Consider the following 26545-nt stretch of genomic DNA (forward strand, 5'->3'; position numbering starts at 1 on the left):
GTCCCACGACAACAAGAGGGCATCCGTTGAAAATCAGGGGCGGGAAACTACGAGGTGACACCAGGAAATTCTTTTTCACTGAAAGAGTGGTTGATCGCTGGAATAGTCTTCCACTACAGGTGATTGAGGCCAGCAGCGTGCCTGATTTTAAGGCCAAATGGGATCGGCACATGGGATCTCTTCACAGGGCAAAGGTAGGGGAGGGACATTAAGGTGGGCAGACTAGATGGGCCGTGGGCCCTTATCTGCCGTCTATTTCTATGTTTCTAAAGCCGGATGAATGGGGATGTGAGTATAAGCCTCCTTGAGATCTAGAGAAAGCAACCAATTGTTCTGATCTAAAAGGGGATAAAGGGATGCCAGGGACAACATGCAAAATTTTTCTTTGACCTTCTTGACCAAGAATTTGTTGAGAGCCCTGAGATCCAGTATAGGCCGCATATCACCCATCTTGTTCGGAACTAGGAAGTAACAGGAGTAAAACCCTCTGCTCTGCTGTTCCAAGGGAACTTCCTTGATGGCACAGAAACAAAGCAAAGCTTGAGCTTCCTGAAGAAGAAGGGCAGCCTGGGATGGATTGGAAGGATACTCTCTTGGAGGAAACTCTGGTGGAATTTGAGTGAAATGAAGAGAGTATCCTTCCCTGATTATTGTCAGCACCCAGAGGTCAGATGTAATGGTCTCCCATCGATGGTAAAAATGATGGAGGCGACCTCCGATGGGAAGTAGAGAGGACAGAGGCAGAACAATGGAGGTTATGCTCTGTTTGAGACAGTCAAAAAGGCTGAGAAGCCTTTGGTGCAGCAGAAGGCTGAGGTTTCTGTTGCTTCTGCTGTTGTTGCGGTTTCTTGGGAGGTGCTCGAGTGTAATGAGCTGCCCTTGGAGGATAATGCCTCCGATAGGATGGAAGAGGTCGAGAAGGCTTGGCAGGAGCTGGCTTAGGCTTTGGTCTGACTATGGAAGCAAAAGATTTCTCATGACAACTTCTTGGTAGCAGCCTCTATAGATTCATCAAAGACGTCATTGACCTTACAAGGAATATTGGCCAGACAATCCTGAATGTCGGGGTCCATATCAATGGTGCAAAGCCAAGCAAGGCGGCGCATCGCTACTGAGAAAGCAGTGACCCTCAAGAAAAGTTCAAAGGCATCATAAGATGACTGAAGAAGGTACAACCGGAGTTGTGCTAAGGTAGTAATGACTTGCTGAAACTTCAAAAGTCTGTGCTGAGGCCATCATTGAATTTTGATAAAGACGACGGTCAAACTTGTCCAGGGTCTTGCCCTCTCTGCCAGGAGCTACGGAAGCATAGACCCTGGAAGGATGATGACTCTAAGGAAAATTCCATAAGAAGGGACTGATGAGATAGTTGAGAGTTCTCAAAGTCCTTGCAATGTACAGTTCTATACCTCAATTCCAACTTGCCTGGAACAGCAGGATGGCATAAGCAGTCTCCAGGTTTTGTTTGAAAGTTTCAGAAAGAAGCCTGTTAAGAGGAAGTTTGAGAGACTCCGCAGGAGGCTGAGGCAAACTCATTTCCTCTAAATACTCCTTAGAATACTTATAACCAGAGTCCAATTTAAGATCCAGGTCCTTAGCCAATTGACGGAGGAAGGAGGAAAAGGACAATTGATCCGCAAGAGGATGGCCTCGAGAGGGACTCGATGACCTTGAGGTGCCTCGAGTGGAAAACAAAGTTGAGGCCTCTCTGGAGTATTGATATCCCAGCGAATAAGCAGACTGGGACGAGGCACTGGGAGAAGCAGAGCACTCAGGTTCTGCTATTGGTGTCCTGGATCGAGGAGTTGGAGACCTTGAAGAGCTGGACGAGGAAGGCTGCTCTCTTGAAGAGGACCTGTGCCTCAACCAGCGATGAGAATGCTGCCTGGAAGCAGGTCTCGTGCGAGGTCGAGGAGACTTCTCCCTATGCCTCAAAATGGGCAATGCCTTATGTGAGGATATAAGGCTGGAAGCTGTAGATCGAAGTCCCATAGACTCAGTGGTTTGGATCAAAGAATCTCGCAGCACTCGCAAAGACTCGGCTCCTTGTATGGAATGTGAGGATTCCAGACGAAACACTCGCAAAGACTCGACTCCTTGCATAGTGTGTATAGATTCAGTTCAAGGCATAGGCAAGGACTCGCCCTCTTGTGAGACTGCTAAGTGCCCAGGCTGGACTGCAGGAAGCAGAGTCGAGGCAGGACTATATTTGGTCAGTAACTGAACAAATTCCTGCTCTAAAATGGTCTGGATGTTAGCCTGCAATTGTGATTCCGAGTCTGAAACTGGACTACTTGCTGAGGCTAAAGGCTCCGAGGACGAAGAGGAAGAATGCTTCGTTAGCTTGAGGACCACCGCTGGAACTGTCTGCTGAGATATCTGACCTGAGGGAAGTTCAGGAGAAAACTTGGCAGATTTACTCGAGGTCGAGGACGTTCCAAACGAGGAAGGTCTGATGAGAATCGAGGTCGAAGAGGCAGGAAGACACCCCATAGCAAGTCTGAGGTCGAGGTTGGAGTAGGGGTTTCCATACTGAAAATCTTCTCCACTTGAACTCAACGTTTGAGGGCTCGAGGTTGAAGGGTAGCACAGCGAACGCAAGGCAGTGGTCAGGGCCCAAACACTGAAGGCACCAACGGTGTGGGTCAGTGAGGGATATTGCACGCTGGCACTGGCTACACTTCTTAAAGCCGGCTGGGACATAGAAGGAAAAATAGCCACCACAAAGTCGAAGCCCGCAGGCTGAGAGCACGTGACAGGCCCCGCCGTCACTCGCCGAAAAAGTTTAACTTTTTTTTTTACATAATGACCGAAAGAAAACAGCGACACGGTAATAAAGAAATAAAACACGAGCCAAGGTAAGAGAAGGCACAAAGCAAACTAAGTTCAGCGCAGAGCGTCAAAGATGGACTTCTCGGCTCGTGGAAAACTGAGAACTGAGGAGATGCGCCCTGTGCTGGGCGGGAAGGCACTCGCGCATGCGCGGTGTGGCAGACTCTAAACTTCTGAGTTTCTTCAAGCAAGTCTGCTTGCGAGGCTGTCCGCATCCGAGCTCCGTGGATGACGCCACCCGTATGTGAGAATAGGCTGCCTGCTTGTCCTGGGATAAAGAGTTTTATGTTTAAGCCATTTTCTTTTTAATCCACGCATATGTTTTTTCAGTAGAGCTATTTCGGCAGTATACCATGGATTTTTACCTTTTTTAGATGAGATTGTACAGGACTGGAAGGAAACTAGAATATCAAGTAAAGATTTAATTGACTCATTCTAAGTTGAGACCATCTCATCTAGGGTAGATCAGTACTTTCGATCTTCTTTAGATTAAATGTTGTTTGAATATCATTAGCCTGCAATTTGCTATAATCACAGAAAGAGATTGTTTTGGGAGTATTAAATGACGTACTTTTATTTTGAATGAAAGAAAGAGTTATTAACTTGTGGTCAGACCAAGGAGCTGGATTGTTAGAATGTATAGAGCAATCAGAAATAAGAGAATTTGGGATTAGTACCATATCCAAGGTATGGCTAGCTTCATGAGTAGATGATGTTATCAATGGATGTAAGCCCAAGTCAGAAAATAAGGTAGAAAGTTCTGCAGTATAGGAGTTATTTGGATCATTGAAGTGAACATTAAAATCAAATAGTAGAATAGACTTTAAAGTAGTAGTACAAAAATCGAAGATAAGTGAATGAATAAGAATAATTTTATCTTTACAAATAGGAGGAGGTAAATATACAAGCAAAAAGGCTGTAGAGCACAGGTATCAAACTTGCGGCCTGCCTGGCCGTTTTATGTGGTCCGCGGTGCGATGTGGCGTTTTCATTGCTGCCCTTGGTGTTATCTTCTGGCCGGCTCCCTCCTCCTTACTGCTGCAGTGTGCACAATGCCTACGCGCGTCCTGCGTCTGAACCCTTCTCTCTGATGTTGAAACGTCAGAGGGAATGCTTCCAGATGAGGTGCGGGACATGCGAGAAGCCGCTGTCTGTGACTTTCTGCACACTGCAGCAGTGAGAAGGAGGGAACCGGCCAGAAGATAACACTGGAGGCAGCAATGAAAACATCGCATTGCACTGCGGGCCGCATAAAATGGCCACGCGGGAGCCGGCAAGAAGGAAGACACCCGCCGGAGAGATGCACCTAGTTGAGGCACAGCATGGAGGGAGGGAAACAACAAAGGTAGGGGAAAATATTTTATTTTCAATTTAGTGATTGAATTGTATCAATTTTGGGATTTTATATCTGCTGTCTATATTTTGCACTGTTCAGGAAGAACATGTATTTGTTTCTATTTCTCTGGGGTTGTACTGCATACAGAGTCTTGACTCTTAGGGTTTCATTTGTATATACAGGTACCGTATTTTCACGCATATAACGCGCGCGTTATACGCGTTTTTACCTACCGCGCATACCCCTCGCGCGTTATATGCGTGAGCGCGGTATACAAAAGTTTTTAAACATAGTTCCCGCCCGACGCCCGATTCACCCCCCCAGCAGGACCGCTCGAACCCCCACCCCGAACGACCGCTCGCACGCACTCCCACCCGCACCCGCATCCACGATCGGAGCAAGAGGGAGCCCAAGCCCTCTTGCCCGGCCGACTCCCCGACGTCCGATACATCCCCCCCCCCGGCAGGACCACTCGCACCCCCACCCCGAACGACCGCTCGCACGCGCTCCCACCCGCACCCGCATCCACGATCGGAGCAAGAGGGAGCCCAAGCCCTCTTGCCCGGCCGACTCCCCGACGTCCGATACATCCCCCCCCCCGGCAGGACCACTCGCACCCCCACCCCGAACGACCGCTCGCACGCGCTCCCACCCGCACCCGCATCCACGATCGGAGCAAGAGGGAGCCCAAGCCCTCTTGCCCGGCCGACTCCCCGACGTCCGATACATCCCCCCCCCCGGCAGGACCACTCGCACCCCCACCCCGAAGGACCGCCGACTTCCCGACAATATCGGGCCAGAAGGGAGCCCAAACCCTCCTGGCCACGGCGACCCCCTAACCCCACCCCGCACTACATTACGGGCAGGAGGGATCCCAGGCCCTCCTGCCCTCGACGCAAACCCCCCTCCCCCCCCAACGACCGCCCCCCCCCAAGAACCTCCGACCGCCCCCCCAGCCGACCCGCGACCCCCCTGGCTGACCCCCACGACCCCCCCACCCCCCTTCCCCGTACCTTTGGTAGTTGGCCGGACAGACGGGAGCCAAACCCGCCTGTCCGGCAGGCAGCCAACGAAGGAATGAGGCCGGATTGGCCCATCCGTCCTAAAGCTCCGCCTACTGGTGGGGCCTAAGGCGCGTGGGCCAATCAGAATAGGCCCTGGAGCCTTAGGTCCCATCTGGGGGCGCGGCCTGAGGCACATGGGCCCAACCCGACCATGTGCCTCAGGCCGCGCCCCCAGGTGGGACCTAAGGCTCCAGGGCCTATTCTGATTGGCCCACGCGCCTTAGGCCCCACAAGTAGGCGGAGCTTTAGGACGGATGGGCCAATCCGGCCTCATTCCTTCGTTGGCTGCCTGCCGGACAGGCGGGTTTGGCTCCCGTCTGTCCGGCCAACTACCAAAGGTACGGGGAAGGGGGGTGGGGAGGTCGTGGGGGTCGCGGGTCGGCTGGGGGGGCGGTCGGAGGTTCTTGGGGGGGTCGGTCGTTGGGGGGGAGGGGGGTTTGCGTCGAGGGCAGGAGGGCCTGGGATCCCTCCTGCCCGTAATGTAGTGCGGGGTGGGGTTAGGGGGTCGCCGTGGCCAGGAGGGTTTGGGCTCCCTCCTGGCCCGATATTGTTGGGGAGTCGGCGGTCCGTCGGGGTGGGGGTGCGAGTGGTCCTGCCGGGGGGGGGGATGTATCGGACGTCGGGGGGGGCATCAGGCTTTCAGGATGGGGACAGAAATTCAAGGGGGGACAGGACTTCAAGGGGGGACAGTGCACGGAAAGTCAGGGGGGGTGAACGGAGAGTCGGGACAGCGCACGGAAAGTCAGGGCAGTGCACGGAAGTCAGGGGGGTGAACGGAGAGTCGGGACAGCGCACGGAAAGTCAGGGCAGTGCACGGAAGTCAGGGGGGGTGAACGGAGAGTCAGGGCGGGCGAAAGGAGCGTCGGGCATCATGCGCGGTATACCCGTGAGCGCGGTATACAAAAGTTTTTGTACATATCATCGTGATTTCTGCGCGCTATACCCGTGTGCGCGTTTTACACGGGTGCGCGTTATTTGCGTGAAAATACGGTACTCGTCAACTTACGACCTATTCAAGTTACGACTGTTCGACTTTACTAGTTTCCCCCGCCAGCTGTTAGCAGCCCCAATCTCCCGCACTCCCAAGTCTCGCTACATAGCAGAAATAATATAAAAAGGAGAATGAATGTTCACCACAAAGGTATTATACTATGCTTGACTTAGAAAGTAAGAAAATGTTGATAAAATATTACTTTAAGATGATTACAATATCATTACCCAGTCTAATACAGTATTCTTACCTTAGTCTAACATAGGCCGACTTACCTGTCAGTCGGAACCAATTACGGTTGCTAGTCGACGAGTACTTGTATTAGTACTTTTAGCTTTTGATCCCGTATTTGCATAAGGGTTATCTGTGTTCTGGTTGGAATGAATGTTGAGAAGCATACAGTGTGCTTTGTGTAATTTAATTTTGTGGTTAACCATTATGTGTTGTTAATAAGATTATTTTGTATGTGTATACATGAAAAATGAATGGAAAAAATGGTGTTACAATTAGTGCTATTATGGGGGCGGGGTCTGACATGTGACTTAACCTTTGTTTTGGATTTCGGCCCCTTAATGTGACTGAGTTTAACACCCCTGATGTAGACGGATCAGCAACAAGTCTAAATTTAATGAATTCAAGCAGGGAATTACTTCTGGATTTTTCAGTGACTATTAGGAGAAATGATCGGTGAATGATAGCGAGTCCGCCCCCCCCTTTTTTCCTAAACGATTATTGTAAAAGTATGAATAGCCTGCTGGACAAGTGTAGCTAAGATAGACTTCTTCTCCTGTGGCGAGCCATGTTTCAGTAATGCATAAGATATCCAAAGAATTAAATTCAGTGAGGCCCGACTTTAGTACAGGAAGAAGCGGTCAGAGCATACAGCGAGTGATTTCCTTCATTCACCGGCGCTCCGGCTGCCCTCTCCTGCGGTTTTTCAACATTCGTGGGGATTCCTAGAATGGAATCCCCGTGAATATCAGGAGAGTACTTTATATACAACATATACCGGCACTAAGTCCTAATGGGCGTGGTCTGGAGCGCAGCAGTTTTCAAAGAGAGGCTAACTGGAATAGCAGAAACAGCAAAAGCGATTACAGCAGTGGTTACAGCAGGTACAGTAGAGCTAAGAGTCAAGGATGTCCTCTCAGGGAACCTCCACAGCACGAGAGCGAAAACCGCAAACAAAAAATACTGAAAGATCACAAAATAAAACGCGATCAGAAAAGATTAGCTCCTATTTTGTAGGAAGACTAGTGAGCATGTTTAGAGAGGAGGTATGTAAGGGGGGGGGGGGGAAGCCTCTGAAGTTTTGAGGCTTCCTACAGACCCTGGCGGGTGGAGAGAAATAACCCATTGGTCCAGGAATAAAGTGAGATTCTACAAGAATTGCGCTTTCTGTTCTTCAGCTGCGTTGTTTCAAATATTTGCCTGTGCATTCCATGGCAAACGTTTTTATCAACTTTGTGATTCCCTCCAGTGATACACAAAAGCAAGCACCCAATGATCTGAGTGGTATATTTGGATTCCACACAAAATGTACTAGAAATGACTTTTAGCTTGGTTGTGCATCTATCCTTTCCGCAACCGGAACCAAAAGTTGACATTTTTTCACTGTCTTCCATGGAATTAAAAAAATGGTTCCAATAATGAGGCCCCTAACTTTGAAAGAAGTTGAGATTCTGCTCTAAGACTCTGCACATATTCATTGCATGCCCTATTGTACTTCCAGTAAAAATGCGATGGTCAAGTGGGGAGGCCTAGACTACTTGACATGGAATAGCCTTTTTCTATATAAGACAAGGGGAGAAGCAGACTCAGTGGGACCCCAAGAGCAATTCTTAACTAAAGATCATGGTGCAAGGAACAAAGACCATAACTCCATCATATCCTGTTTCCCACAGCAACTTAAGAGAAGAGGGAGTGGGGTGGGCGTTACAATTGGCATGCTCCTTGCTGGGGGAGGGGTTGCAGGGGGAGGGGAAAAGAATATGGATGATCAAACTACCAAAGTTTTTGTTCTAGTGTCTAAAATGGAGGCTTTATATGCTCTAGGAACATTTTCCTTATTCCAAAGACAGACCAAACTATACCACACACATTCTTGAGTTAGGACGAGACATTAAGAATGGGTAACTCAGATCTCTTTATTCTTCTGACAAGGGTAGATAAAGCAAATAGGGCATACAGAACCCCAGTGTTAAATATGAATATGCTGGCCTTGCAGGCATGCAGTTAACATATGTTCCAAGCTAGAATAAATATCATATGCCTGCTAAATAATAACTTATTAGCTTACCGGGACAGACAAGAAAAAAAATGCTTGAGTATCTGAATTCATGTTAACCGTTCTGAGCTAACTTGGACGAATGGTATAGAAAATTGAATAAATAAATAACTTGGATATGATGCTTCTTCGTTTACATGCATCAATGAAGTACTAGCATTCTCCAACTCTACTTTAGTGTGACTACAGGGCATAAAAGCACATCACTCTTTTTTGTACATATAAAGACTTCATAGCTGAACACTAAATTACTTGGCCACTATATGAAATGTTCTCTTAAATATTTTAATTTAGTTTTATTTCAGAGCTTAATTTTGCAGCTTAATTGAAAACTGGACTTTAATCCCAATCAGCCAATCTTCCTTAATTTGTATCTCTATTTACTACTACAATTATTATTTCTATAGCGCTACCAGACATACGCAGCACTGTACAGTCACAAAGAAGAGAGACCCTGCTCAAAAGAGCTTACAATCTAAACAGACAAGTAAGACAAACAGGATGTGAAGGACATAGTTAAGGGTATGGTTGAAAGGAATGAAGTCTGGAATTGGCAGTGGAGGAGAAGGGTACAGCTAAGAGCATACAGATTAGAATAAACTATTATAAGGAGTTCAGAGACTTTCTTTAGACAATCTCTGGGTATGTAGCTAGTAATGTAACCATATTTGGAAGTCTGCTGTCCTGAGGGCTGATCCACTATCAATAACTCAAAATACTCAGTCTAAAGTAGCAACCTATCACACTGCCTTATGCACTACAACAGGGGTACACCATCACAGTTCTTCAGGGACAAAACCCAACTGGTTTTCCACAATGAATATGCATGAAATTTATTTACATGCACTGTCATGCATATTCATTGTGGAAATCCTGCAACACAACTTGCCAGCAAGGGAATATTGCCTACAGCAGGGGTCCCCAATAGGTTGATTGCAAAGGTAACGCGAGTCAATTGCGTTGCCTTTGCGATTTTTTTCTCCCTGCTGCTTCCCCAAGCCAGGCCTGACTGGTACAAGCGCCAGGCCCATAAGACTTCACCTCTGACGTCAATTCTTATGTCAGAGAGGAAGTTCTGGGCCAGCCAATCGCTGCCTGGCTGGCCTAGACCTTCCTCCCCGACATTAGAATTGATGTAAGAGGTGAAGTCTTGTGGGCCCGGCGCTTGTATGCACCAGGCTTTGCTCGGGAAAGCAGCAGGGAGAAATCAGCATGGGGGTGGGGGTAGGGAAAGAATCGGGGAAGTGGAGAAATCGGCACAATGGCTTGGGGAGAGCAGGGGGATAGAGAAAGAAAGACAGGCAGGCAGGGGGGAGAGAGAAAGAAAGACATGGGGTGGGGGTAGGGAAAGAATCGGGGAAGTGGAGAAATCGGCACAATGGCTTGGGGAGTGCAGAGGGAGAGAGAAAGAAAGGCAGAAATAAAGAGGGGGGCAGGGGGAGAGAGAAATAAAGAAATATTGGCTTTACAGAAGAAGGAAGTGCAACCAGAGACTCATGAAATCACCAGACAAAAAGGTAGGAAAAATGATTTTGTTTTCAATTTAGTGATCAAAATGTGTCTGTTTTGAGAATTTATATCGGCTGTCTATATTTTGCACTATGGCCCCCTTTTACTAAACTGCAATAGCGTTTTTTTAGCACAGGGAGCCTCATCAACAGCTGCGCAGAGCATTCAGTGCAGCTCCCTGCGCTAAAAACCACTATCGTGATTTAGTAAAAGGAGAGGGGGTATATTTGTCTATTTTGTATAGTTGTTAATGAGATGACATTGCACATTTTAAAGTCATCTGCCTTGACCTCTGAAAAAAAAAAACCCGAATACAAATAATAATTAACATTTTCTCTACATACAGTGTGCTTTGTGTTTTTTAAAATTTTATTGTTGGTAGATCATTTTGACTTGGTTATTTTAAAAGTAGCTCGCAAGCCAAAAAACGTGTGGGCACCCCTGGCCTACAGTATATATAGTCAGGTCTCCTAGACCAGGGGTGCCCACACTTTTTGGGCTTGCGAGCTACTTTTAAAATGACCAAGTCAAAATGATCTACCAACAATAAAAATGCTAAACATATATATATTTATTTATTTATATATATATATACACACACCGAGTGTACTTTGTATTTATGTTCAAATATTTTTTTATTATACAGCCCCCCTCCCCCGAAGGCCTGACCCCCCTGAAGGTCTGCACATTCCCCCTCAAAGGTTGACTCCCCCCCTGAAGGCCTGCACTCCCCACATCCATTTACCTAATTCCAGCAGGGAGCAGTCTGCAGAGAGGATCGCTGGTACTTTAGCGATCCTTGCAGGTTGCCATAGGCCTCGGGAGCTGTCTTCCCTCTGCCCCAAGCCTGTCTCTGACTTAGAGGAGGGGCAGGACCACGGCACAGGGAAGACAGCTCCTGAGGCCTATGGCAACCTGTAAGAATTGCTAAAGTACCACCTGCCACCGGCCGTCTCCCATTCGTCCCCTTTGGAGATCCCCACAAGAATAAGGAAGTTAAATTAATAGAATACTTAGGCACAGAAAAACAAAGAAATACTTCCAAGAATTGCCCCATAAGAACTGCCTGTCACAATGCTCATTAGTGGAACTAAATAAAAGACAAGTACAATGGATTTAGAAGGGGGACGATCCGCCCGGGTGCACGGCTTGGAGGAGTGCATAGCCGGCCAGGTCCGGGTCATCCTGCCTTTCTTTTCCCCCGGTCCGCGCTCGGGGCTTGCACCTGCCTGGTCTCGCGCCGACGCTCGAATGGTGCCTTCAACTCCCGCGAGTCTCGCGATAACCAACAGCACCATTTGGGCAGCGGGTGCGAGCCCCGTGCGCAGACCGGTGGAAAGGAAGGGCAGGAGGACCCGGACGGCTGTGCATCCCTCCAAGCCGTGCACCTGGGGCGGGGACGCACCGCCCCACCTCGGTACGCCACTGATTGGGAGGCCGATTTTGGGGTTTTTAAAATTGTATATCGGGCAGCATTAGGCCTCGCTCTTACCTCAATCATTACAGGCGCTTCTATTTCTTGTGATGCGCTGAGCTCTGTCCCCCACCGACCTTCACCCCGCCCTTCCAGCACTCTGATTGGCCAGCGTTCTTTAAGAGGCGGGCCAGTCAGGAGGGGAAAAAAAGAGAAGGGAAGAAGGGAACCTGCTGTGCGATCGACTGGGGTCGCCTGAGCGAACGACCTGTCGATCGCGATCGACGCGTTGGGCACCCCTGTCCTAGACACAATGCAACAGAAATAGGGAACAAGATTCTAATAAAAGGAACAAGTGTAAAAATATTCCATATCATAGGTCATCCTTATTTTCAGATTAATTTAGCATTTTCTCTCCCACCCCAGAGACTCTCCTGTTATCAGCAATCTCATGACAAAACTTATTTTCAAAGCATTCTTTTGTCAACATTCCAAAAAAAACAAATAAAAATGGAACATCAACTGTTACAAAAAAAGAAAATAATCCCTCTCTCCCCTCCTGTGCTTTAACTTTGCCCCAAAACCCCCACATAGTAAATCATACCTAAAAGTGATGTCTCCTTGGCAAATGCTGCAGCAATGGCAGGATCTAATGATGGCTGGCCATCTCCAGATGGGAGATCTGGACGAGTATAATCTCTACTTTTATCGTTGTTGTATTTCACATTCAAATTCACCAGTTTTGAAAAATCAATCCGTAAGGTACAGCATGCATTATAGATATTTTGACCATCTAAGGCCTAGAAAGTGAAAACAGGTGTTACCAATATGTAATTATATTACTACCCATACAAAATTTATACAGAAAAAATTACAATATCACAGTGTTAAAAATAACTATACAATATATTAATTAACTGAAGTAACAGCCCATTTATGTAAAGACTTTTTTGCTTTCCAGAAAAACACAGGCAAAGTAATTTTGTTTTTCCAATGCACCCCTCTTCAAAAAAGAAAAACAAATAAAATGTGTTCCAAAAGAGTGATCTACTTCATGATCCAAATTATAAATAATAATGATAGAAACTTTTTCTAAAACTTTTATAAAGAGAACTGGCAAGTCCAAACCTGAAAAGGTTGTTAGTAGTTAAACAAAAGCCCAAAAATCACAAGACGGGATAAAAACTTGGGCTACTGGGAAAAGTAATGAAAGTAGCGAATCTACCAAATGAAGGCATTACATTAATATTGTGACCAGGCAGGCTCTGTGCTTACCTGGGTCACGGTGGTTTCCCGGCTGTCCAACAGGGGGAGCCAGAAAGCACAGTTACTTACCATAACAGGTGTTATCCAGGGACAGCAGGCAGATATTCTTGACTGATGGGTGACGGCACCGACGGAGCCCCGGTACGGACAATTTTAGAGTGATTTCACTCTAAGAACTTTGAAAGTTCTAGTAGGCCGCACCGCGCACGTGCCTTCCCGCCTGACAGAGGCGCGCGGTCCCCAGTTAGGATAAGCCAGCTAAGAAGCCAACCCGGGGAGGTGGGAGGGACGCAAGAATATCTGCCTGCTGTCCCTGGATAACACCTGTTACGGTAAGTAACTGTGCTTTATCCCAGGACAAGCAGGCAGCATATTCTTGACTGATGGGTGACCTCCAAGCTAACAAAAAGAGGGATGGAGGGAAGGTTGGCCATTAGGAAAATAAATTTTGTAAAACAGATTGGCCGAAGTGTCCATCCCGTCTGGAGAATGCATCCAGACAATAATGTGATGTAAAAGTGTGAACTGAGGACCAAGTAGCAGCCTTGCAGATTTCCTCAATGGAAGTAGATTGTGACAGAACCTTCCAGTGTCAGGCCCGACTGAGCATAACAGAAAGAAACGCAAGCAGCAAGCCAATTGGAGAGAGTGCGTTTAGATACAGGATGACCCAACTTGTTAGGATCAAAGGACAAAAATAGTTGAGGAGATGATCTGTGGGGCTTAGTACGTTCAAGATAGTAAGCCAGAGCACGTTTACAGTCCAAGGTATGCAAAGCCTGTTCACCTGGATGAGAATGAGGCTTTGGAAAAAATACAGGCAGGACTATGGACTGGTTAAGATGAAAGTCAGACACAACCTTAGGAAGAAATTTGGGGTGTGTACGGAGAACCACCTTATCATGGTGAAAAACAGTGAAAGGTGGATCAGCCACTAGTGCATGCAGTTCACTGACCCTCCTGGCAGAAGTGAGAGCTATAAGGAAGACCACTTTCCAGGTAAGAAATTTGAAATGCGCTGTGGCCAAAGGTTCAAAAGGAGGCTTCATTAAAGCGGAAAGAACCACATTGAGATCCCAGACCACAGGAGGAGGCTTGAGAGGTGGTTTCACATTGAAAAGGCCTCTCATGAACCGAGAAACCAAAGGATGAGCCGAGAGGAGTTTTCCATGAATTGGCTCATGAAAGGTAGCAATGGCACTAAGGTGAACTCTGATAGAAGTAGATTTAAGACCAGAGTCAGACAAGGAAAGAAGATAGTCCAACACCAGTCCCACTGCTAGAGACATGGGATCATGGTGATGTAAGAGGCACCAGGAAGAAAACCGAGACCACTTCTGTTGATAACATTGGAGCGTGGCCGGTTTCCTGGAAGCATCAATGATAGAGCGGACAGGCTGAAAAAGAAGTGAGTGAGCCGAAGTCAGCCCGAGAGATACCAAGCTGTCAGGTGCAGAGACTGTAGGTTGGGATGCAGTAGGGTCTGCTGATGCTGAGAAAGCAGAGAAGGAAACAGTGGAAGAGGTATGGGTTCCCTGGAACTGAGTTGAAGTAGAAGGGAGAACCAATGTTGCCTGGGCCACCGTGGAGCGATGAGAATCATGGTGGCTTGTTCCCTCTTGAGCTTGAACAGTGTTCGCAGCATGAGCGGTAGAGGGGGAAAAGCATATAAGAAGAGACTGGTCCAATCCAGGAGAAATGCATCGGGTGAGGAGAGTAGAGTCTGGAGCAAAACAGGGGCAGCTGATTGTTGTGGGGAGCTGCAAAAAGGTCCACTTGAGGAGTGCCCCATTGAGCGAAAATGGACTGAAGAGTCGAGGGATCGAGAGTCCATTCGTGAGGTTGGAGAATTCTGCTGAGATTGTCCGCTAAGGAATTCTGTTCCCCTTGAATGTAGACAGCCTTCAGGAATAAGTGACGAGCTGTCGCCCAAGACCAAATCCGTTGTGCTTCCTGACACAACAGGCGAGAGCCCGTTCCTCCCTGTTTGTTGATGTAGTACATTGCAACTTGATTGTCTGTGCAAATGAGTAGTACTTGAGGAAAGAGAAGATGTTGAAACGCCTTGAGGGCATAGAACATCGCTCGGAGTTCCAGGAAATTGATGTGGTGTTTCTTTTCCTGGGCAGTCCAAAATCCCTGAGTTTGGAATTCGTTCAAGTGAGCTCCCCAGGCGTAGGGGGAGGAATCTGTGGTGATGACTAGTTGATGAGGAGGTAGATGGAACAGCAGACCTCTGGATAGATTTGAAGATGTCAACCACCAAAGAAGCGACTGTCGAAGAGACGAGGTCACAGATATGTGTTGTGAACAAGGATCCGTCGCTTGGGACCATTGGTTCGCTAAGGTCCATTGAGGAGTACGCAGGTGGAGACGTGCGAAGGGTGTGACATGTACTGTCGAAGCCATGTGCACCAATAGCACCATCATGTGATTCGCAGAAATGGTAATCTGTTGAAACATCTGCTGACAGAGATGGAGGATGGCGTGAAGGCGGTTGGATGGAAGAAAAGCCCTCATCAGAACAGTGTCCAGAACGGCTCCAATAAATTGAAGTCGCTGGGTTGGAATGAGGTGAGACTTGGGTAGATTGATTTCGAACCCTAATAGTCGAAGGAAGTGAATGGTCTGATTGGTGGCAAGCAGAACCGCCTGAGGGGAATGAGCTTTGATCAACCAGTCGTCCAGATAAGGGAAGACTTGAAAGTTGAGAGAGCGGAGATAGGCCGCTACCACAATCAGACATTTGGTGAATACCCTGGGAGAGGAGGCCAGGCCGAAGGGTAGCACTTTGTATTGATAATGATGTTGATTGATGAGAAAGCGCAGATATTGCCTGGACATCAGATGGATAGGAATATGTGTGTAAGCCTCTTTGAGATCGAGGGAACATAGCCAGTCGCCCTGAGCAAGAAGAGGGTAGAGGGTGGCAAGAGAGAGCATTTTGAACTTCTCCTTGACCAAACATTTGTTGAGATCTCTGAGATCTAAGATGGGTCTGAGGTCTCCAGTCTTTTTGGGAACTAGAAAGTACCGGGAGTAAAAACCCTGACCTCGCTGATCTTGAGGAACTTCTTCGATGGCATTGAGAAGAAGGAGGGATTGAACCTCTTGAGCGAGAAGGAGGGACTGAGACTTGTTGGAAGCAGACTCTTTTGGCAGGCCTAACGGCGGAGGAGTCTGAAAATTGAGGGAGTAGCCATGGGCTATGATCGAGAGCACCCACTGGTCGGTGGTGATTATCTCCCATCGAGAGTGAAAAATGGTTAATCGACCTCCTATGGGCTGTGGAAGAGGACAGGAGGGAGGGAGACTGGCAATGCCCAGGAGAAGGGAGTCAAAAGGGCTGAGTCGGCTTAGTCTGTGTGACAGGCTTTATGGTAGGCGGCTGTTGCTGACGTGCTTGTTGGTGCTGTTGCCGCTGCCTCCGAGGTTGTGGAGGTTGAGGCTGAACTGGCCAAGCAGAAAACCGCCTCTGATATGATGGCTGCTGTCTAAATGGACGAGGAGGAGGAGGCTTCTTTTTATTTTTCAGCAAAGTATCCCACCTCGTCTCATGGGCAGAGAGCTTTTGAGTGGTGGTATCCATAGATTATTCAAAGAGCTCATCACCCAGGCAGGGAGCATTGGCAAGACGGTCCTGGTGGTTCACATCAAGGTCGGAGACTCGGAGCCATGCCAATCGTCTCATCGCTACAGACATATCCGTGGCTCGGGATGTGAGTTCAAAAGTATCATAGATGGACCGGACCATGAACTTCCTGAGTTGTAGGAGACTGGAAGTGCATTGTTGGAATGCAGGAAGCTTACGGTCAGGAAGATACTTTTGAAAAGAAGAGACTTGCTGAATCAAATGTTTCAGGTAAAAAGAGAAGTGAAACGCATAATTACCTGAACGGTTGGCCAGCATTGCATTTTGGTAAAGTCTTTTACCAAATTTATCCATGGCCTTGCCCTCTCTGCCAGGAGGGACAGAGGCATATACACTAGAGCCTGCCGATTTTTTGAGGGTGGACTCCACCAGCAGAGATTCATGGGGCAGTTGGGGTTTGTCAAACCCTGGAATAGGAATCACCTTGTAAAGTGATTCTAGCTTCCTAGGGGCTCCTGGAACGGTGAGAGGAGTTTCTAAATTTTTGTAAAAAGTTTCCCTCAAGATGTCATGGAGGGGTAACTTTAAAAATTCTTTCGGAGGCTGGTCAAAATCCAAAGCATCAAGAAATGCTTTGGATTTTTTAGAGTCAGACTCTAGATGGATGGAAAGGGTGTCCGACATCTCCTTAAGAAACTTGGTGAAGGACGAGTGCTCTGGCTTACCAGCAGGATCCTGCACCGATGTAACATCCTCCTCCGAGGAATAATCTGCCTCGGTACCGAGGGGGTCATCAGAATCATCCCACAAATCAGGGTCCCGTACCGATGACAGACGGCCCTGAGAAAGTGGGGTAGAAGGTTCGGTATGCTTGGTTTTGCGTACCGATTTACCAGACTCATGGACACCATACCGGGTGACTGTACAGCAGTACGGGTGTCAGAGAACGGCACCGGCTCCGAAGTCGAGTAAGCAGTGTGTCGAAGAGACTTCGGTTCCGCCGAGAGAACAGGCATAGAAACAGATTTTTGCGGTGCCGACAAAACAGGCTGTTCGACGATCGGCACCGAATGCTCAGTAGGTACCGACACTGGAAGGCTCGGAGTCAGCAGAGCCGGGAGCAAGTGTTGTAACTGCTCCTTAAGCTGGACCTGAAGGATGGATGCTATTCTCTCATCCAGAGACGGTCCCGATGGCACTGGTACTGCTTTTTTCTTGCTCAGTACCTGCGGTGCAGCTCGACGCTCAGGCGAAGTCGATGCCGATGAAGAGGCAGTGACTTCAATAGGAGCGGAGCGTTTGCGAGGCCGGTGCGCAGTCTGCAGGACTTGGCTCACTGCTTGTTCGACTGGCGGGATAAGGACAGTAGGGGATGGCTTCTTAGCCGGCTTACCTACAGGGTGCGACACTGAGGATGGATCTTGCGGTGTCAAAGTCACCGGTGCTGATTTGGAGGAAGATGACGGTGTCGATGCCGGGGGAACTTCCATGGCGGCACCGAAAAGAATTCGCTGTTGAATTTGGCGATTCTTTAGAGTTCTCTTTTGGAGAGAACTGCAGCGGGTGCACGTTTCTGCCCTATGGTCCGGACCCAGACACTGAAGGTACCACTTGTGCGGGTCGGAAAGGGAAATAGGACGTGCACACCGCTGACACTTCTTAAAACCCGGTGAAGGGGGCATGAAGGGAAAAACGGCCGTAGCAAAATCGAAGCCCGAGGCTTCGATGGTGCCAACAGGCCCCGCCGGGGCTGACCAGAAAAAAGTCGAAAAAAATTGACTTTTTTTTTTTTTTTTAAATAAAAGAAAGAAACGATAAGGTGAATAAATCACGACAAGAAAATAACGCGCGAGCGGGAAGGCGAGAAAAATTTGAAAAAATTTTCCAACAGCAATTGGAACACGCGTCTTCTTAGCTCCGCGGAAACTAAGAAACTGGGGATCGCGCGCCTCTGTCAGGCGGGAAGGCACTCGCGCGTGCGCGGTGCGGCCTACTAGAACTTTCAAAGTTCTTAGAGTGCAATCACTCTAAAATTGTCCGTACCGGGGCTCCGTCGGTGCCGTCACCCATCAGTCAAGAATATGCTGCCTGCTTGTCCTGGGATAATGAAGTGAGTCCTAAGATCCAGCAGAGTGACTATTAACTAGGTCACCACCAGGGTAGCCCAAGAGAGGAGCAGTTCCCTGCTGCTGACTCAGGCAGAGCAGGGCGTGTTTCTCCCCTAGTTAAACCAGCAGTTTGGAACAAGCATTTAGAGAGGATAGGGAGAAAGTTGAAGTCTCTCTTAGAGAGTTGCGCGGGGACAGAAATCCCACCCGTCCCCGCCAAAGTCCCACCCGTCCCCGTGAGGAATCCCACCCGTCCCCACCCGTCCCCGTGAGGAATCCCTCCATCCCCACCCGTCCCCGCGAGGAATCCCCTCCGTCCCCGCGAGGAATCCCCTCCGTCCCCGCCCGTCCCTATAAACTTCAGAAATAGTTATTTCATTTAATTATGCTACTGAATTAAAGGCTCTGGTAGAAACCCATTTACAAATAAGCAAAAAGACTTTATTAATTTGAAAATATTAATTGGGAAGAATACATACTTTGCAAACGGGTTTCTACCAGAGCCTCTAATGTTTATAAATTTTTATCAACACAACTAATATACTATTTTATCCTGAAGCAAAATAAAAAAAAAGAAATATAATTATTTTCCTACCTTTGTTGCCTGGTTTCTGCTTTCCTCATGTTCTCATTCAATTCCTTCCATCTACTGTCTCTCTTCCTTCTGCATCTTCCATTTGCTCTGTTACTGTGCCTCTCCCTTTCTTCCCCCTTCCAAATTGGTCTGGCACCCATCTTCTTCTCTCCGCTCCCCCCATAGTCTGGCATCTGTCTTCTTCCCTGCCAGCGTCTTCTCCCTACTCTCTCGTCCCCATTTCCTTTCAGCGTCCTTCTCCCCCCATCTTCCCCATGTCCTGTCAGCGTCCTTCTCCCCCCTCTGTCTTCCCCATGGCCTTTCAGCGTCCTTCTCCACCACCCCCGTCTTCCCCATGTCCTTTCAGCGTCCTTCTCCACCCCTTTGTATTCCCCATGTGCTTTCAGCGTCCTTCTCCCTCCTCTGTCTTCAAGTGCGTTCAGAGTCCTTCCCCCCCTCCCGTCTTCCCCATGGCCTTTCAGCGTCCTTCTCCCCCCTCCTTCTCTACCGCCCCGGGTGCAGCACAGCCAGCCAGGTCCCCTTACTTTTGTGGCACTTCCCCGACCGACCGACAACAGCCCCGGTCCGACAAACCTCCCTGCCCTTAACCGCGAATCTAAATTACCTTATTACAGCTGCTGTAAGAAGATAATTTAGATTCGCGGCTACAGGGCAGGGAGGATTGTCGGACCGGGGCTGTTGTCGGTCGGTCGGGGAAGTGCCACAAAAGTAAGGGGACCTGGCCAGCTGTGCTGCAACCGGGGCGGGGTGTGGTGGGGCGGGGCGGACCGCCCCCTCCATTGGTAGCCACTCGAACCGCGAGGCTACTCTCCTCCTTACCTGCACTGCCTGCAGCACAGAGCCAAACGAAAGTCTTCCCGACGTCAGCGCTGACGTCGGAGGGAGGGAGGGCTTTGTTTAAGCCCTCCCTCCCCTCCGACGTCAGCGCTGACGTCGGGAAGACTTCCGTTCGGCTCTGTGCTGCAAGCAGAGAAGGTAGGGAGAAGAAGAGCCGCGCGACTGAGTACATCCAGCCCCGCAGGAACCCCGCGACCCTCGGAGGCGTCCCCACGGGATCCCCGCGACCCTAGGGGGCGTCCCCACGGGATCCCCGCGACCCTAGGGGGCGTCCCCACGGGATCCCCGTGACCCGAAGGGGGAACCCGCGGGTCCCGCGGGATTCCCGTCGTCCCCGTTCCCGTGCAGCTCTCTTGTCTCTCTCCCATGATGACCTCCCTGGCTCAAGCAGGGGTGATGGCTGTACACCCATGGAGGTAGAAGAAGCTGGGACACCTCCAGAATAGAGAGTTGCGCATGGACAGAAATCCCACTCGTCCTCACCAAAGTCCCACCCATCCCTGTGAGGTATCCCACCCGTCCCCGCGAGGAATCCCCTCCATCCCCACCCGTCCCCGCGAGGAATCCTCTCCGTCCCTGCCCGTCCCTATAAACTTCAGAAATAGTTATTTCATTTAATTATGCTACTGAATTAAAGGCTCTGGTAGAAACCCATTTACAAATAAGCAAAAAGACTTTATTAATTTGGAAATATTAATTGGGAAGAATACATACTTTGTAAACGGCTTTCCACCAGAGCCTCTAATATTTATAAATTTTTATCAACACAACTAATATACTACTTTATCCTGAAGCAAAAAAAAAAAAAAAAAAAAAAAAAGAAATTGAATTCTTTTCCTACCTTTGTTGCCTAGTTTCTGCTTTCCTCATGTTCTCATTCAATTCCTTCCATCCACTGTCTCTCTTCCCTCTGCGTCTTCCATTTGCTCTGTTACTGTGCCTCTCTCTTTCTCCCCCCTTCCAAATTGGTCTGGCACCCATCTTCTTCCCTCCGCTCCCACCATAATCTGGCATCTCTGTCTTCTTCCCTGCCAGCGTCTTCTCCCTACTCTCTCTTCCCCATTTCCTTTCAGCGTCCTTCTCCCCTCCATCTTCCCCATGTCCTGTCAGCGTCCTTCTCCCCCCTCTGTCTTACACATGTGCTTTTAGCGTCCTTCTCCCCCTCTGTCTTCCACATGTGCTTTCAGTGTCCTTTTCCACCCCTTTGTCTTCCCCAATGCTTTCAGCGTCCTTCACCCCCCTCAGTTTTACCCATTTCCCTTAAGCGTCTTTTCCTCTCCACTCCACCTTTACTCCCTTTCTCTCAACCTGCCCCCTTACCTTCGTGGCGCTTCCCCACCCGCCCGACAACAGGACAGGCCCGGTCCGACAAACCTCCCTGCCCTTAACCGCGAATCTAAATTACCTTCTTACAGCTGCTGTAAAAAGGTAATTTAGATTCGCGGCTACAGGGCAGGGAGGTTTGTCGGACCGGGGCTGTTGTCCGTCGGTCGGGGAAGCGTCACAAAAGTAAGGGGACCTGGCCGGCTGTGCTGCACCCGTGGCAGACCGCCCCCCCTCCCTTGGTACGCCACTCGAGCCGCGATGCTACTCTCCTTCTCCTTACCTGCCTGCAGCACAGAGAGCCGAACGGAAGTCTTCCCGACGTCAGCGCTGATGTTGGAGGGAGGGAGGACTTTGTTTAAGCCCTCCCTCCCCTCCGACGTCAGCACTGACGTCGGGAAGACTTCCGTTCGGCTCTGTGCTGCAAGCAGAGCAGGTAGGGAAAAGAGGAGCCGCGTGACTGAGTACATCCAGCCCCGCAGGAACCCCGTGACCCTCGGAGGCGTCCCTACGGGATCCCCGCGACCCTAGGGGGCGTCCCCACGGGATCCCCGTGACCCGAAGGGGGAACCTGCGGGATGCCCGCGGATCTCGCGGGATTCCAATCATCCCCGTTCCTGTGCAGTTCTCTACTCCAGAACCAACAGTGCCGGAAGATGAGATTCCCATGGAACTTAAGGGAGAACTACCTGAGGAGGGGTTAGCTGAGATTCCTGAACCTATGGAAGTAGGCTTATCAACCAAGAGCAAGGATTAAGCCTAAACCATGAGTTTTTGTTTTTGGAACTTTTTTTTGACTCTTTGCATTTTGCTTGTTTAAGAAGCTGAAAGTGCCTTTTTCTGGGGAGAGGTTTGCTAACACCCAGGGAGGGATTTTGAAAGGCTGTTTTGGAGCTTTTGACAGGCAAACCTAGGGCACTCTCCTTTTCCCAGCAGTGCTCTACCCGCTGCTGGAGGTTTTGCTCTTTGGGAACTGTGAATATTGTGCAGCAAAGCAGAGGACTGTATTTTCTTTTACATCCTGCTAGGGAGCAGGCTGTGTAGGCCCTGAGAGAAAGAAGCTCTGAGAAGAGCAGAGCAAATTACTGACTTTGGCTGGAAAGAAAATCCTGAGTTTTTCCTTTTGAGTATTGTCTTGGTGGGATTTTGGCAAGTTGCTTTATTTACTTTACATTCTGACAATTAAATTTTCATTATTGCCAGTCTACCACGGAATTTGTGGTTTTGTTTGATTTCAGTTCCTTTTTGTTTGTAAATCCTGCAGGGTGACTCCAGTCCGGGTCACACGCCAGTGCACTTTTTGTGTATAGCCACTGAGAGCGCTGCTGAGCCCGGCCTAGGGCTGCAGTGTGGTTACAATATTTATGAATCGCTAATATACCCCAGTAGGAGTTCAATACGATTTCTAATTGAGAAGCTGGCCATAACAAGAGATTACAATCTTACATTAAAAATCTGAATACCTCGTACAGATTGGGAATATAAAGTCTAGATGATATATTGCTTTATTTGAGAAATCCGGAAACTACCATTCCATGCTTGCTGGAGTTGATAGAGAAATTTGGCAAATTTTCAGGACATAAGATAAATTGGAGCAAATCAGAAATTCTTCCACTTAATGTACATTGTACTAAGGGTTAGTTTAATTCATTTTCATTTGTGTGGAAAGAAGATGGATTAAAATATTTAGGTATTACGATAAAAAATACAGTGGAAGACACAATGAAAAAGAATGAAAATTAAAAAAAAAATAAAAATAACAGAAATGTGAAATGTGTGAGCAATGGAATCCTTTACATCTTTCTTGGTGGGGGAGAATCCAAACTATTAAAATGATGATATTGCCTGTGGTTTGTTATCAAATGAGTATGATACCAGTTTTCTTTCATGGGTCCTTTTATAAAAAATTAAATGGTATTCTTGCAAAATTTGTTTGGCTGGGTAAAATGTCTAGAATTGCTTTAGTATCTTTACAAAAACCAATTGCGGAGGGTGGGGTAAATTTTCCCAAATTTTATAGGTATCATCAAGCCTATATTTTACGCCAGGGTATGCATTGGGTCCTCCCAGAGCTTATGGAAAATACCCCAGATTTGGAATGGCGACTCATGTTTCCTTTACCATTTATCTCATGTTCTCAGTATCAAGATGCCTAGGAAATATAAAGAGAACAGAATATTAATGGATACATGGAAAACATTGCACTATGTCAGTAATTTAACACCTAACCCAATACACAAATCAACAAATCAATCTTTATGGGTAAACTCCAAGATTCAAATTGGCAGATTTAAAGTCGTATGGAAGCATTGGATTATTGCTGGTATAAGGATTTTAGATGATGTTATTTCAAATGGGTAAACTGCTTGATTTTTCACAGTTGCAACATAAATTTGGTCTTAATAAATCACGAAGCTTTAAATGGTTGCAACTGAAGCAGGCTATTCAGGAGGGGTTCCCTCAATGGAAAAATCTCAATAATCAGTATAGTTTGGCGTTCTTATGCTTTCAGGCAGACTTCTTGGGTCACCAGGCCACACAGTGGTATAAATTGATATCTGGATATATGAATAAAAAACCAAAGACTGGTCTTAGAGACATTTGGACATTGAGATTAAGCATCAAATTTCTGTGTCTCAATGGCCACGAATTTGGTCTTGGAGAATGAGATGTACAGTGTCCGCATCTATGAGACAAACTTGGTTCTTTTTGTTACATAGAGCATTTTGGACCCCAGTTCGATTACAAAAGTTAAATAGCTCTAAGTCTAATAGATGCTGGCATTGTAATCTGGAAGCAGGGACTCTGGATCATTTAATATTCTACTCTCCCTGTATCATGGCATTTTGGAAATCAATTTGGTCTCAAATTAATTGTTTACTAAAAAACCATGTAGCATTATCATATGATACAATTCTGTTCGGTACTTCAATGAGAGCAAAAAGTCAAATTTCATCAAACAATAATAAACTTTTACTGATTATGATAGGAGTCGCCATACAACATATCACCAGGAATTGGAGGAATTATAGCAGACTTAACTATACTTTCATTGTACCATATTTACAAAATGGAAAGAACGATTGCCATACAAAAAGGAAATTATAATAATTTGAAAAGGATCTGGGGGGCCACTGACAACTTATTGCAATGATTAGACACCGTTTTCCATTGAAAGTACATTTATAATATGGGGGAGGGGCATGATATAAAGTTCTATTTAAGGTCTCATCATTAGATAAGAATGTAATATTTATATGAAATTTATGATTAAAATTTTTGTGGGAAGGGTGGGTGGGAATAAATTTATGTATTTAAGATAATAATAGAAAGAAAATTCAAGTGATGTGTATAAATATATATGATGTAATATTGTGCACTTGATGTAAGATGAAAAATGAATAAAGACTTTGGAAAAAAAGAAAAAAAAATTCTGAATATAAAAAAACCAAAAACTGTACATTACAGTCTTGCATTAAAATGAGAGCATAAAAACATAGATTATGAGATATCATACAGACAGATAGGTCTTTAAAACCTTTACAAAATCATGTTAGTATGAGCAAGATACCTTGTAAGCAAGTAGGTTTTCAGGCCTTTATGGAAATTCATTTAAGAGGGGATATTTCTTAGTTGTAGGCGCAGTTGTTAAAACTACAGCTTCAACACCCTGAGGTTGTGGGTTCAAACCCAAGCTGCTCCTTGTGACCTTGGGCAAGTCACTTAATCCCCCCCCCCCCACATTGCCCCAGGTACATTAGATAGATTGTAAGCCCGCTGGGACAGACAGGGAAAACTGCTTGAGTACCTGAATAAATGCATGTAAACCGTTCTGAACTCCCCTGGGAGAATGGTATAGAAAATTGAATAAATAAATTTTGTCACCAAATATGGAAAAGTTAGTGTATTGTTTTATATATGATACCTCTAGGATTCGGTAATCTTAACCTTAGATGACAGCTGATCAAGCTATAGTTCTTATCAGAGGGTAATTCATCATATAATCCAGGGTTTCTCAATGGAAGGTCAGAAAAAGCACAGTTACCTGAAACAGGTGTTAGCCGAGGACAGCAGGCAGATATTCTCACATGTAGGTGATGTCATCCACAGGCCCTGGTACAGAATGCAAAAAGTATACTTAAATATTTTCGAAGTCATGAGACTGCTCGTACTATGCATGTGCCAGTGCCTTCTCACCCAAATGGCTCACGGTACATCAGTTCAGTACAAGAGCTAAGAAGCCAATTAGGGGACGTGTGAGAGTTGTGAAAATATCTGCCTGCTGTCTTTGGATAACACTCGTTATAGTTAAGTAACTATGCTTTATCACAGGACAAGCAGGCAATATATTCTCACATGTGGGACTCCCTAGCTATGATGAAAAATGGGATGGAGGGAAGTTGAACAAAAAACAAAAACTGCCGTGGTGGACGCCCAAGTCTTTATTCATAAAAAACATAAAACAGTTTGTTTCCAAAAGGACTGATTGGACTGGACCCAACACTGTCCGTGTTTCGGAGAAACACTCCTTCCTCAGGGGTCCTAACGCTTATCAGAACAGAGTGACCTTATAGATAACAACAGAATAAAAACTGGAAACAGCGGTGAATAACCGTTGGTGCTCCGATGAGATGCAGGGCCAACATGGAGGGAAGTTGGTCATCATGTACAGAATAAATTCTGAAGAATTGCTTGGCCAAACCAACTATCCCATCTGGAATGATTCTCCAAACAGTAGTGGGATGTGAAGTTATGAACTGAGGACCAAGTGGCTGCTTCACAGATGTCCTCAACAAGACAGTATTGTAGGTGAGCTACTGAAGTTGCCATTGCTCTTTTGTGTGCAGTAATAAGACCTTACAGTGGCAGCTCAGCCCGAACATAAGAGGAAGGGATTCAGTCCTTCAGCCATGTAGAGATGGTTTTCTTAGAAACAGGAGTTCCTAGTCTGTTAGGATCAAATGACAAAAACAACTGAGTGGATTTTTTAAAATGAGGTTTTGCCTAATTTAAGTAATAAGCAGTTAGCACGTTTACAATCCAATGTGTGGTGTGCTGCTTCTCCAGAGTGAAAATGAGGTCTTTGAAAGAAGATAGATTTTTCATCTGAATGAGTTCATAGTTCTACCTGACATGACCTTTGGCAGGAGTTTAGAATGAGTTCAGAGAACTACTTTGTCATGGTAGGTTATATATGGAGAGTCTGACATGCTTGTAGTTCACAAATACGACACACAGAAATGATGCAGATTAAGATTTAAGAGATGACGATGAGAGTTAAAAGTATAAGATTAAGATCCCAAGCAATTGGAGGAGGTTTGGTTGGTGGCTTAGTATGAAAAAGGCCTTTCATAAATCTAGAGACCAAAGGATGGTCAGACAATGGTATTT

At 47.1% G+C, this 26545-nt stretch overlaps 1 protein-coding gene across 12 annotated transcripts in view; it reads right to left on the reverse strand.

The window, feature by feature from the left end:
• Nucleotides 1-26545, reverse strand: part of PTBP2 (polypyrimidine tract binding protein 2) — a 232300-nt gene that overhangs the window by 58893 nt on the left and 146862 nt on the right. For all 12 annotated transcript variants that reach the window (XR_004536579.1, XM_033915943.1, XM_033915944.1 and 9 more), the window contains one exon: nucleotides 12038-12233. Coding sequence is in view for 11 of the 12 variants with exons in the window: in XM_033915943.1 (XP_033771834.1) it covers nucleotides 12038-12233 (196 nt within the window). In the remaining variant the exon portion in view is untranslated. The remainder of the gene's footprint in view (nucleotides 1-12037; nucleotides 12234-26545) is intronic.

The sequence above is a fragment of the Geotrypetes seraphini genome, chromosome 12 (genome assembly GCF_902459505.1).
Source record: "Geotrypetes seraphini chromosome 12, aGeoSer1.1, whole genome shotgun sequence".
NCBI lineage: Eukaryota > Metazoa > Chordata > Amphibia > Gymnophiona > Dermophiidae > Geotrypetes > Geotrypetes seraphini.